At 46.5% G+C, this 13,486-nt stretch overlaps 1 protein-coding gene across 1 annotated transcript; it reads right to left on the bottom strand.

Annotated features, from left to right (window-relative positions):
• Nucleotides 1–12,974, bottom strand: rnf130 (ring finger protein 130). Its single transcript, XM_085472327.1, has 9 exons — nucleotides 12,271–12,974; nucleotides 11,833–12,135; nucleotides 7,124–7,315; nucleotides 4,493–4,743; nucleotides 3,606–3,677; nucleotides 2,811–2,887; nucleotides 2,552–2,648; nucleotides 462–648; nucleotides 1–246 (listed from the first exon to the last, which is right to left on the bottom strand). Exons 2-9 carry the CDS (start codon nucleotides 12,104–12,106, stop codon nucleotides 134–136), a joined length of 1,263 nt encoding a protein of 420 aa, XP_085328453.1. The 5' UTR covers nucleotides 12,107–12,135; nucleotides 12,271–12,974; the 3' UTR covers nucleotides 1–133.
• Nucleotides 12,975–13,486: the final 512 nt, after the last annotated feature.

A 13,486-nucleotide genomic window follows, 5' to 3' on the forward strand; every position in this document is an offset into this window, starting at 1 on the left:
CGCCCCCCCCCGCCCGCACGCCCCTGAAACAGGAAACACTATATGAAGACTTCCTGTGTCCATAAAATGTCCTACATCTCTCAGCAACTGGAATGGTGTTGTTGCTGGAGGGCAGTAACCATGACAACCAGTCTCAGGACTTGTTGTCATCGTAGAGGTCGAGCGAAGCCTGTATATCCGGAAGCTCCATCTCACAGACGACGCTGCGAGGAGACATGGAGTTCCTGCTGAAGAAGCGACCGCCGCCTGGAAGGACAGAAGAACGTCCATCAGAGTTAATTCACTCAGCAGCAGATGCAGACGCATAACTCTTTACTTTTCAGTTTTACTTTGGTTGCTGGATAACGTTGCTCAGTTGCACTGTAAACTTGTTGCTCTACATCCACATGAAGTTGTCTTTTACTTGCCTAGAACATTTATTTGCAGTGACAGTGAATTACAGATGTTGTTGTGTCACTTACTGGTCACGGCGATAGTGATATCGGCAGGTGTTCTGGGCGTGGCCTCAGAATGGGTGGGGCTGAGTGGCTCCAGGCTGATGGATGGCTGGTTGCTGTCACTAAGGGGCGCCCTCTGGTTGCCAGGTGCCTGACTGGCACCGAGGCGATCCACATCCAACACAACGCTGTCCACACAGGGAACACTGGTCTGAGGACAGACAGAGGCAGTCACTCCCAGGTATAATTCAGACACACCTGATGTCTTATAGATGGAAATTTTCTTCTTCAGAAACACTGCGTTGCATCATTGATGCAGCCTGCACTTTTATTTCCAGGGCTTAACAAAGGGAAAAGTTCTGTGTCTAAATACATATTTAAGCAAGAATATTTCCTATAATTGATCAAACTAAAACAGACAAATGCACGAATTCCAGTGTTCTACCATCCATCCATCATCCATCCATCATCTCCTTCTTTACACTTCAGATACTTAACAAGTCTGAGTTATAATTGACAGTGCAAACCAAAGTCTTGCTACGGTTGTACAGGGACTTAGTGGCCTGTAATAACAAGCCGGATACCCCAAATTCCTGAAACAACATCACAGAGTGTAGCAAGAGATGCGGTCAAACGCATTCTCAAAGTCCACAAAACACACATGGGCTGGTTGGAAAAGCTATTGTACACTCTCAAATACCCCTAAAAGGATAAAAAACAAAAAAACAAAACCACGTTGCTCTTCTTCAATCCAAATGTCATTTCGACTCTCCTGACTTCCTGTTGTAGCTGATGAGTGGGATAAATAAACGTGCACATATGCAGTTTGTCCCATTTCAGTTAGAGAAAGGCTTACTGTTTTTTGCAGTTTTATTGGACAAAGCATCACAACTTTGATGCTTTTAAAAGCAATGTGCTTTTTACAATAAAAATATTTACGTTTGCTCATGAATACAGCTTTACTGTAAATGCGCACGATATTTGTCAGCCTACAAAGATGAATTTAGAGTTTTTGATGAGACAGTAGGTATTCAGTGAAGTAACGCTGTGTGCAGACAGCAGATTGCTACAGTCTGAATATTGGTTCAACGCAGTGAATCACAAGAACTTAATCGAAGCAAAGCAGGAATGGAAAACTGAACCTTTGCTACCAAAACTGCAGCTTCACATGGAGCAGTCTGGACCAGCTTTATCTTTTCTTAAAAGAACAACAGGTTATTCTCAGAGTTTATCAAAGAGCGTTCGGTGGACTCTGTCATGTTAAAAAGAAGCATTTTAGATCGTGCCTCTTCAGGTGGACTGATGACACTGCAGGAGATCTGGAGCTCCAGCTGAAAAATAAAGCGGACGCTAGCTCTGGACGAGAGCTGCGATGTCTGTGACGCCGCCCACGTGAGGGATAACCAAAGAGCTCAAGACTGTGAGGAGCTGGCAGCAATGCACTCAGTGAAAGGACTGCAGGGAGGAACGTGATCATGCAGGTGTGTTTGTAGAGTCGGAGGCTGGAACGGGACAAACTGGCAGGTGTTCAAAATGTCAAATCTAAAAATCAGCAATGCTGAAGACTGGTGCTGTTTTTATTTTTTTGTCCCAGAGAGGAGAACTGTCCACACGTCAGGAGACATTAACTCTCTTTGGAGAAAAACTTTCTCAGTGATGAAACAGTGACGATCACACATCTGCTATCCTTCACATTTCCACCTCAGACATTGACCTTAATGTTCAAGCCCAGAACTGTCTCCGTGAACAAGACAAAGAGCTCAGAAATGCAGACAAAGTCATTCAACTACAAGCAAAACGTGGATAAAGTTAAAACTCTTTAACATTTAATAGAAAAATGCACATAAATGCAAACAGTGAGGAAATGTTGGTCTCTTTACCTAACTCACATTTCTGTTACCTCACTGTAAAATCTACCCTATCAGCAGAAAGACATCGAAATAATACCGAGTTCAGCTGCAACCATCCGCAACAGACCCAGTTTCTCACGTTAGCCAAGCTTGGTGTACGGTGAGGGCACGTCAGCCTGGTGTGAACGCTGGTTTGGATTACAACACATCTGGGTGTCTCTGTTTTTGTGTGTCAAACATGCCCATGTGTCAGCGAGGACTCACCGTGATGCCGAGAGCTTTGAGGATGTTCAGTTTGCACATGGGGCAGGTGCAGTGCTCCTTCAGCCAGGGGTCCACGCACGCTTTATGAAAGACGTGTCTGCAAAGACACAGGCGTGTTATCAAAAAACATCACGCTACGTGTTATCAGCACGACATTAGACATAGCAGACAGAACGAGGAAGAGTTCATAAAACACTTTTAATTACAGAGCCAGACTGGTCTGAGACTGGAGAGCCTGCAGCAACAAGGTCAGACTCACTTGCAGGGCAGGATTCGAACCACATCGTTCAGCTGGTACACTTCGATACACACTGCACAGTGGTTTGACTCTGTGTCCTACACACACACACACACACACACACACACACACACACACACACACACACACACAGGAAACAGGTCAGAGCTTTGCTGTGATGTTGTCTCTGCTGGTTCTGATAGTGCAGGGGTGGGGAACTCCAGGCCTCGAGGGCTGTTTCCTGCAGGTTTTAGATGTGTCATTGATCCAACACAGCTGGCTTAAATGACTAAATGACCTCCTCAACATGTGTTGAAGTTCTCCAGAGGCCTGGTAATGAACTAATCATGTGATTCAGGTGTGCTGACCCAGGGTGAGATCTAAAACCTGCAGGACACCCGCTCTCGAGGACTAACGTTCCCTACCTCTGTGATAGTGGCTCGCAGTTAGAAGTCTTTCTGATTTATGTTTCTCCTCTGAACAACATCATTGCTCTTTCATCTGAACGTCAGCGACACGTTAACCAAACGGCTGTGAGGAAACCAGATGTTCACATGCTGCATTCAAAGAACGAGGATGTGAAGGATCCAGACGCTGAGCTCATTGTCTATGAACGAGTGAGGTGGAAACTTCATCGAGCAAAAACCTTTTTCAGACAGTTCTGCTCCATCAGCTCTCTTTCCATGTATTACAGCTCTGCAGAGGCAGTCACTCGCTGCCTGAAAGCTCACGTAAATTTAACCTTCTGGGTTTCGGAACCTCATTCACGGGTCCTACATCACATGTGAAGGAGAAACAGCCAACACATGTGCTCACCTTGTCTCCTTTTTTCACCGTCCTCGTCTTCAGCTTTCCGATGGCTTTCTTCGCTGCATCTCCAAGACGATGCTGACAGAGTGAGAGGACAGAGTGTTAGAGTCACAAACATTTCCAGGATTTGGGTTTTGATTCTTTGTGAAATGTGTTCTGATCAGAGTCACACGACTAAACAAACTTCATCTTTACCAAGTCAGTCAGTGAACCTCTGAGCAAATGTGTTCTTCTGAAGCTACCTGGACTCAGAGTCTGCTCTTCTACAGAAAGACTGACTTTCACTGGCCCTTTGTTCTTCAAAGGGCCAGTGAAAGATGAGGCAGGAAACACCAAAAAAGAAGAACATCTGAGTAACAGCTGTAAATGTGTGTCAAATGAAGAATGCTTTCATGAAGCACACCGTGAAGGAAACTGCTGGTCTCCAAACAAACACGGCTCCGGTTTGGAAACACCAACATGGCAGGCAGGGCCATGTTGGAGGTGGAAAACGAATCAAACTATATGAACAAAAGTCCCAGGAGAACATCGGGGGAGCAGAACATGAGAAGAGGGGCGGTCAGCTGGTACAGAAATACAGTAAAGAAGAAAGTTAACCCTTCAGAGGGCTGATTGATCATCGCAGGAAATACTGATGAGGTGAAGGAAGGATCTCAAAGTGACAACAGGAAGTGTCTGAAGAAGGTTTCTCCAGCTGGACTGAGTGAGATCAGGGCGATCGATTGCTGAAGAGCCCGACAGACTGTTTATCAGACAGTGCTTCTCTCTCCGCTCAGGAGCAGAAATCCTGGAAGCTCAGAGTCTTCACAGGAGGAGGAGGACAACACTCACATCAGCGGATATCACAGACTCTGGTACCTGAATGTAGCATCAGCCCGCGGCTAACGTGTTACCTGGCTGCGGTCGCGAGTGCTCGTGTAGCGGATCTTCTGGATGAAGTGAAAGATGAGCCAAGCTGACGAAATGATCATGAGGATGATGAAGGAGATGGAGACGAAGACCAGCGAGCCTCGGTTGATGTTCTTGGTGGGCCCGCGCTGACCAACAACCACGGAGACCAGAACCGTCATGTTCCGCTCAAGGTGGGCCAGGATCTCTTTACCGTATGCCTCTGTGATCATCACCGCCACGATGTCACCCGTGCCTGCAAACAGAATCAGAAACAGGGTGGCAGCAGGGACGGGGACGCCGTGTTAACAGTCATACAGTAAAGTGTACTGGGTATACTGGCTTTAATGGGTTGACCACACATTACAAGTTTAAAAGTGTTTGCAAAAACAAAAGCATGTGTATCATGAGCGCTTAAACACAGCAGTTACTCTGGTGACGGTCTCTGCTCAGACGCTTCAGATCATTTAAACACGGCGTCGCAGTTCTTCTGTTAAAAACTGCTCGATGTTTGTTAAACCCAGACTCCAGGTCAGATTATCGAATCAGCCCAACATAACACTGTAAACCCTGATCTCAGACCAGCTGAAATCTAAGCTCATACAAAAGACCAGGACGTTCAGAAGGCAGCACGCATCACGCCGATCAGCTCAGTGCACACGTGACCAGCACGGTTGGGTCTAATTTATTTTTACACCACCCAACAATCGAGATAAATAATCTGTTCTTAACATGGAGTACTTCCTGTTTGTGTTTTCTGAAACTCTAATTGGACATCAGCTTTGTAATTTGTTTCTTTGTCTGTTGATCTCTTCGTGCTGATGTTTCTCCCCATCATCACCTCGCTCTGTCCCACACACAGAGTGTGAGGTCACAGTGACCTCAGCCTCGAATGACACGTTGATCTATATTTAGACTGAACATCGACTCCACCCCCCGCCCGGCAGTCGTCACTTACCTGAACATCTCTGAGGGACGATGCTGCAGCACAAACCAGTGTCAGACTTTAATGAACAGAAACACTCTGATGTGAGTCCATCCTGCGACCAATAAATCAATATGCTAGGATCAGTGACCCCAGCATGCCATCACATTGTGGCACACGAGCTTGAGCTATGAACTCAAACAGCAGAAATTTTGTTTCGCTGATATCGCTGTAGGCGCCCTGACACCTGGACACCAGCGTCCTTGTTGCCGCCATGGCGTCTTTTTTACACGCAGACATGGCCGCGCTCTGATGAGGGGGCGGAGGGCTACGCCAACACCAACCAGCTCCAGATAAGTGAAGCCATCACTCCAGCACCAAAGCCTGCAGTTCCTCTAACGTCCACCAGGGGGACCACAGTAAGTCGTTAAAGCTTTGCCGCTCTTTGGTCTCTGTAGCCAAAAGTATGGCGATTCTGTACTGAAGTACAAGTACTGATACTGGTGTTACAAAATACTCTGATAAAAGTTGAAGTCAAAGTGAAAGTGTACGAGATCTGTACTCAAGTACTTTTACTTTGCCTCTACGCCTGGCTCAATAATCATGTCCAGGCTGTGACCAGCTGACCTGCTGCTGCAGCTCTTTGTGGATGTACACAACTGAACAGGATGTAACCCAATGCTTCAGTCCCCACACCAACAGTACACAGTTTATACAAAGTTAGCATGATGGTGGGATTTAATGACTGAATCTAAGCATCATCAGCTTAGCTTCATCTCTGCTAAAACTCATGTAAGCTAACTCTGATCACCACATCCACTGTGTGCCGTCCAACACGGAGCTTTACTGTAAATTCACCAACTAAGCCGTTTGTCATTCACCAAACTGCAGAAAAGTTTCATGCAGCCTCTGACTCACACGTCAGCTCAGTTTGTTTTGCAGGACAAAAGACAGAAATATAACATCCCATCATATAGAGCTGTAAGTGAGCATCCTTCCCTTTAACTCTAAGCTCTCTTCTTCTTCTCCTGTCTTTCTTCCCTGAGTGAAGTTAGCTCTTCCTGTGAAATCTCACCCCAACCGGTCGCAGCAGATGGCCGCCCCTCCCTGAGCCTGGTTCTGCCGGAGGTTTCTTCCTGTTAAAAGGGAGTTTTTCCTTCCCACTGTCGCCAAAGTGCTTGCTCATAGGGGGTCATATGATTGTTGGGTTTTTCTCTGTATCTATGAAGCGCCTTGAGGCGACTTTTGTTGTGATTTGGCGCTATATAAATAAAATTGAATTGAATTGAATTGAAATCTGCAGCTGCAACACATTATGAGTCAAACTGCACACAAACAGTTTGTGTGCTGATGTTTGTTGATGTGATAGAAACATTTAGTTTGAAGGAAGTAGAAGTCAAAAGTTATCTGAAAAATAAATACTCAAGTAAAGCACAGATATGCAGAAGTACAGTGAGGAAGTACAAATACTTTGATACTTCCCTGCTCTGTCTGCAGCTATGCCAGTTTAACAAAGCTAGCTAGCTTTAGCTCATAGCTCTGCACACACGACTAAATGTGGAGGTGCTTCACAAACCAGAGGGTGGAGAATACGTCCATCTTTGCAGTGTGAAGCAAACACTCAGGTAAACGTTTCACCTGTTCAGATGAGTAATATGCTTGTGTGTGTGAACGCTCATCTCTGATTGGCTCGTGCGGTGAGCGCTCTGACCTTCGTGTCCCATCTTGACGGTGTACTCTGGGGAGTTGTTGTAGATGAGGACGGCCGTGGCGTTGTACGCAGCTGCCTTCAAGATCTTCTCCTTAAAGGTGCAGTTACCTCTCTGCATCAGCGCCACCCAGTGGACACTGCGGGGCGGGACCAGGAAGTGAGTGTTTGGGTCGCATCCTTGCCGGTCGACCACTGAGAGGAAACCAAAGTCAGTTTAATGAAGTGTAACTAAAACGACTCAAAGGTGAGCTGCTCAACATTCGATCAATAACTCATCTTTAATCGAGTGAATTTTCCCAGATCAAACAACGATGATCAATAAAAACACTGAGACTTCAGATTAATCAATACATAAACAATAATAACAAGAACAAAGCTGGCTGCTGATCCGCGTGTCATCAGTTAAAACACATGAAACCCCAAAACAGGCATGTCGACACATTACGGGTCAATCACTTCAGATGTTCATGTGAAGCTGATCGTTCTCTATAATGAAAACAACAAAAATCAGCCGATCTGTAGGCTCAGACCCACGTGTGGTGCCCCACCCCCGCTGGGTCAACTTCAGACTTTTTGAGGTTTTCCCAAGGTTTTCAGTTATTTTTATTTTCTGGGAGTTGATTACGTGAATCGAATGTCATGAAACTCCTCAAAGGAGTGAATCTGAAAGTCGGCCTGCTGCAGAGGATCATGGGAGTCAGCTGACAGCCCACCTGTGTGAGTCCAGTCCTCGTGGGGACAGAGCACGCTATAGGCTGGTTTAAATCAGCTGACCAGACTTTACACACATGGACAGACAAGAAGATGACATTTTGTAGCACTTATAGTACCTCATTGATTTTAACAGAACCAAGGAGATGTGCAGCAGCTGTACCGTGAACTTTGAACTCAGCTCAGGTTTCACTAGCAGGTGCTCCAACATGCTTTTCTCTGTGTTATAGAGCAGGGCGATATGACCAAAAATATTTATCACGATATACATTCGAAAATTTGCGATAACGATATAACTGACAATATAATTGACACGAGACAAAATACTTTACAACTCCTCAACTTTATTAGTGCAAAACCCCCCCCAAAAAATCAATATATTTTCACTTACACAAGCAGCTTTTTTAAGTGCATTAAAGTTATATAAAAATTTAACAGTGCAAATGCAAATTCCTTGCTGACAGTTTAACCAAAAGGTATTTCCAGTGGAAACCGGCCGACATATCCTCAGCATAACCATGTAGAATATCCACAAAACTTAAAAAGAGGTTATACACACACAATACAGTAATATTATGTTGAAGCACAGTATGTATCACTTCGCCAGGCTCCTGCCTACGATAGCCGTAATGCTCCAACAATCCATCAAGCGGTGCGACAGATTTTCGAGCGCCATGTACATAAAATCATTTCGAGGTCAGTAAACACAACCAGAATTCATACATAAGGCACACGGGATTATAAGGGACACTGTAGATTTTCAGAAAAATCAAAGGATTAATTTTAAGTGTGCCGTATTTTCCAAACACGGTAATAACGACGGCCTGCTAGCATGTGCTACCAAAAATAGTGCTTTGTTGTGTATCTGAGGGATGAAAGCTAAACCAGTTCCACACCACTGAAGTTGCAGCATTTTTACAAACCAGTTCTGCTTCATCCGTTTCATTCAATGATCCGCTTTCACTCTTCTCATTCTGCGTCACCGTCATGTGCGTATGTAAACAAAGGCACTGCGCATGCGCGTTTTACCCATATTCTATCGCGATATTTCATTTTCTTATCGTTGCCCAACATTACACCGGTGTTACCGTGAACGGTATGATATAGCCCAGCCCTACTGTGTTATTGTCTTTATTGTGGAACGGCTGCATTCAGCTGCTGCTGTGGTTTGAGCTGGAAAAACACTGAACTCAGTTATTTTACTTTGTTACACGTCTGATTGGTCACAGTTATAGTGACATGAAGGTCTGTGTGTGTGAGTCTGTGTCTGTGTTGGCGCTCCATCCAGCAGCTGCAGTGTCCTTGGACCATCTGACTGTAATCTGACACTTCGGAGCAGAGACTCTCCGACCTTCAGCAGCCAGAAAACCTCTGCAGTGTCTCACACACACGTGCACATACACACACATGCATGCACACGCACGCACGCACACACACACACACACACACACACGCACAATCCACTTCATCAGCTGCTTCCTAGTGTTCATGGGAGCAGCTGATGGAGTGGATGGTGTGTGTGTGTGTTTTTGTTGACAGTGAATGTTGGTGTGTGTCGCTGAATTTGGCTGATTACTCTGACGGCAAAGAAAACAACAAATCAGCTTCTCTTAAACTCACAACTTTTTCTGAAACAAAGAGATAATCAGAGTAACTTCCAGGATCCTCCATCAGTGGGTTAGGCCACATCCACCTTTTCTCTTTCTCTCCTGAACAGCTTTGATGCGTTGCTCATACCGAGGCTCTGAGCTACCTTTACATTTGGCCTCTTTTCCTGTGTTCAGCTGAATGAGGGTGTTTTTAAATTGCTTCCTGTCAGCGTGGACAAGCAGCACCTGAAAACTCCTGAAAACTCCTCACCTGTCTTCAAGCGCACACAGCCTTCAGAGGAAGCTGTTGTATCTCTGATATCTGCATTTTGGTCGCTACTCACCTGGTGGTGACAGGTGGGGGTAGGGACATACACTGTTGGACTGGGCCATATCATACCATTCACGGTAATACCGATGTAATGTTAGGCAGAAAATGAAATGTTAGCGGAGAATGAGAAGAGCGAAAGTGGATCGTTGAATGAAACAGATGAACCATAATTTGTTTGTAAAAATGCTGCAACTTCCGTGGTGTGGAACAGGTTTAGCTTTCGTCCATCAGATACACAGCAAAGCACTATTTTTGGTAGAGCATGCTAGCGGGCCGTTGTTATTACCGAACTGATTTTATGTACACGGCGCTCAAAAATGTTTTAGTACGACTTTGCTAAGCTACGTAGCCGCACCGCTCGGCTTGTCGGAGCATTACAGCTATCGTAGGCAGGAGCCTCGCGGAGTAATACGTACTGTGCTTCAACATAATATTCCCGTATTGTGTGTGTATAACCTCTTCTTAAGTTTTGTGGATATTCTACATGGTTATGCTGAGGATATGTCGGCCCGTTTCCACTGGAAGTGCCTTTTGGTTAAACTGTCAGCAAGGAATTTGTATTTGCACTGTTACATTTCTATATAACATTTCTATATAAAAATAGCTGCTTGTTTAAGTAAAATACATGGATGGGTTTTTTTGCACTAATAAGGTTGCAGAGTTGTAAAGTATTCTGTCTCGCGTCGATTATATCATCAGTTATATAGTTATCGCAAATTTTCAAATATATATTGCGATAAACATTTTTAGCGATATCGCCCTGCCCTAATACACTGGGAGGTAACTAAACAGCTACACCTTCACACCCAGTTCAGTCTGCACCACCTTAGACCAGTACAGCATCCACATCACACCACATTACTCCTTCTGTCAATCTCCTGTTCCCCTGTAGTGACCGAACTCCTTGAGCCAGGAACCCCTGCCAAACTCAGAGTCTGCCCTCCACCTTTGTGGCTGAGAACCAAGTGCACTTACACTCCCCCTTAAGAAGCTGAACGTTAGCCTTCTTTATCCAAACGTGTGCCTGGGATCATCGTCCTATTGGAACACCCAACTGTGTCCAAGCTTCGACCGAGTAGCTGTTGATGAGAATATTGAGGTGTTCCTCCTGTACCTGAACCACTGACAGCCCAGACCATGAAGCTACCACCACCATGCCTCAGTCGCACAGAGTCCTTACGCTTGAAAGCCTCCAAAATCCAAAATGTGTGCTGTACAATTATTCCACCGTGGAGGCAGAACACCCACATCCAATGAATGGATGAACTTCTGATAACAGCCAGCTACAAAACACGGCTCGTGTTCGATCAGCTGGTCCTCCCATTTGATCAAAGAACCTGATTTAAATTATATTATTAGTCTATAAAAAATAACAGAGAGCTCAGAGATGATCTGGACCTTCAGCCAATCGTCGACTGTTCACTGAAGCCTCATCAGAAATGTCTCAGTGATGGACAGCTGTCAGGAAGACGTTCTTAATGAAGGGAAACGGGAAAATGACGAGAACTGGACTGAAGACCAGAGGAACAGGTCTGCTGGACAGATGGATCCACATCATGGTCAGTGTGTACGAGGAGATCAGGAGGTGTTCCCACTGTCTGCAGCCATCTGTGAGGCACGGTGGAGGTCATGGTTTCAGCTGCAGGTCAGTCAGTGGTGTTGGAGATTTTTGATAAACTCATGAATTATGAAAAGTGCCATGAACAGTATCGGTCATGGATGGGCCTCCCCATAGCCTGGAGCTCAGCATCACTGTAAACTTCACTGAAGCATTGTGGGGTCATCCTGACAGAGGACACAACAAGGCAGAAACATCCAGAGAGCTTTGAATGTCCTTGAAGAACCTCTCCTGAAGATCCTGCTCAGAGAGCTGAAGGATGAAGCTGCTCACACCAAATATTCACTTTCAAACTCGTTACAAAAGTACATGAAGTTTTTGCCTCATTTACTGTGTTTCCATGTATTTTCCTACAAAACATAACCAAATGAGGGCTGACTCTGACCAGAAGTATGTGGAAACGTCCACTCAGCATTCATTTTACTGACACTGCAGGTGACAGGTGTGTGTGCTCAGATACCTCCGTGATGCGGTGCAGGTGCGACGATCACACCCCTGGTGTCGACCTTGGGGGAGTTCTGTCCATACTTCCCGTCATCGCTGCTAATCACATGGATGGCGTTTCCTCGCCCGTCCAGCACCGTCGCATTCACTGTAGCGCTCACAGACTCCTCCACCACCATGTTTGTGTCAGAGCGCCCTGCTGACACAGAGCGAGCCTGCACCGGGACCGGGACCAGGACCAGGACCGGGACCAGGACCAGGACCGGTGGGAGGGGGAGACGGGTCCGCATCCTCACAGCGTCTCCTGGTCACATCCAAACTGTGAGAAAGAGAAACAAAGTTTATGAGCCGGGCAGCAGCAACGGCTTGGGAGCTTCCTCTGCTTTAGGAAACAGGAAGTCCTCAGCACTGTGGATTTGTCATTTATCACCGTGAACGAGACGCGGGCTCTCACCTGTCACTGAGAGTCTGTCCTCCAGATGTTGGTCTCTTTGTTTACATTAATCCTCCGGATGCTGTTTCCCGGTTGGCTCTCCAGAGGATGATGTGTTATTCCTCTTTTGTCCTCCAGATGATCCTTTGTCTCCAGATGTGAGCTCGTGTTCGTTAATCTCTGGGTTCAGGCTGGAAGGTGCAGCTCGGACATCTGGAAGGTCGGAGCATCAGCAGCAGGCCAATATCTGGTGTTTGCATCCCGGAGCCTTGCGCTGGTTGGAGCCCGGATGGTAGCTCGGAGGTCGGGGCAGAATAGTTCGTTTTCAGCGGACTGCAGCCGCCTGCGGTTCCGTTAACAGTGACTGAGCCTCCGCCGTCTGCCGCCAGGTGCAAGCAGACACACCGGCGGGCTCCCGCTCGCCGCGCTCCCCCAGAGGTTCGATGAAATGCTCGTGAGAGGATTTGGCTCGTGCTCGGTGTTTTTTCCGGTTTGTCGCCGGTGAAAGCTGCGCGCTGCGGAGGATCGAGCCCCGTCTCCGTCTCTCCGATCAGCGAGAACTGCGCAGGCGCACACTGAGGGGCCCGGGCTTCATGTTTTGTAGCTGAGATTTGGATCAGCTGTCGCGATAGCTGCAGAGAGGCGGAGCTAATAGTAACAACGACGACGATATCGATCGCTTATTGATCACCGACAGGTTGTGGATGTCAGCTGTAACAGTGCAACGTGAATGAGCAGCAGCAGGCGGTCAGACTGAGCCCCCTGCTGGACACCGTCAGTACATGCAGGTGGGCTCAGTCTGACCGACAGCAGCTCACAGGTGTGTGTGTGGCTTCAGGTAAATCAGACAGGTGGCGCTGCTGGTGCCCTGCTTTGGAGCAGACCTGCTGAAGCGTCATGAGTGTTTGTGATGAGATCAGTCGTCCTGAAATATCTCACTACTGTATAAACTCTTACCTGTGCATGTAAATGCAGTACATGAGGTTGTTTTAGTGACCTGAGAGCCACTGATTCCTTTCAGAGCAGCTAAAGTCCAGTTTGCTCTTTTGCAGGTGACCTTTGACCCTTCTCAGGTTTTATTTTGTGCAGTGTTGTCGTCTTTTCTTCTTGCTCTGAATTTTTAATTTTCTTCAAGCTCCTGCTTTATGATTCCTTCCAGATGTTCCTGCTGTGCTCTGCAGGGCACACAGAGGCCATCTGAGCCTGAGCTCGTGTGGAGCATCAGACATGAACAACG

Source organism: Copadichromis virginalis, linkage group LG2, assembly GCF_057382275.1.
Source record: "Copadichromis virginalis isolate Kocher_CV1m ecotype Utaka linkage group LG2, C_Virginalis_male_GT1.1, whole genome shotgun sequence".
Classification (NCBI taxonomy): domain Eukaryota; kingdom Metazoa; phylum Chordata; class Actinopteri; order Cichliformes; family Cichlidae; genus Copadichromis; species Copadichromis virginalis.

Excerpts from the sequence above, each read along its gene's own strand:
- rnf130 (XM_085472327.1), bottom strand. The coding sequence starts at position 12,106 with ATGCGGACCCGTCTCCCCCTCCCACCGGTCCTGGTCCTGGTCCCGGTC. Across the intron at positions 2,888-3,605 it reads CGGTGAAAAAAGGAGACAAG|GACACAGAGTCAAACCACTG; the intron begins GTGAGCACATGT and ends GTGTGTGTGTAG. Across the intron at positions 649-2,551 it reads TCAAAGCTCTCGGCATCACG|ACCAGTGTTCCCTGTGTGGA; the intron begins GTGAGTCCTCGC and ends GTCTGTCCTCAG.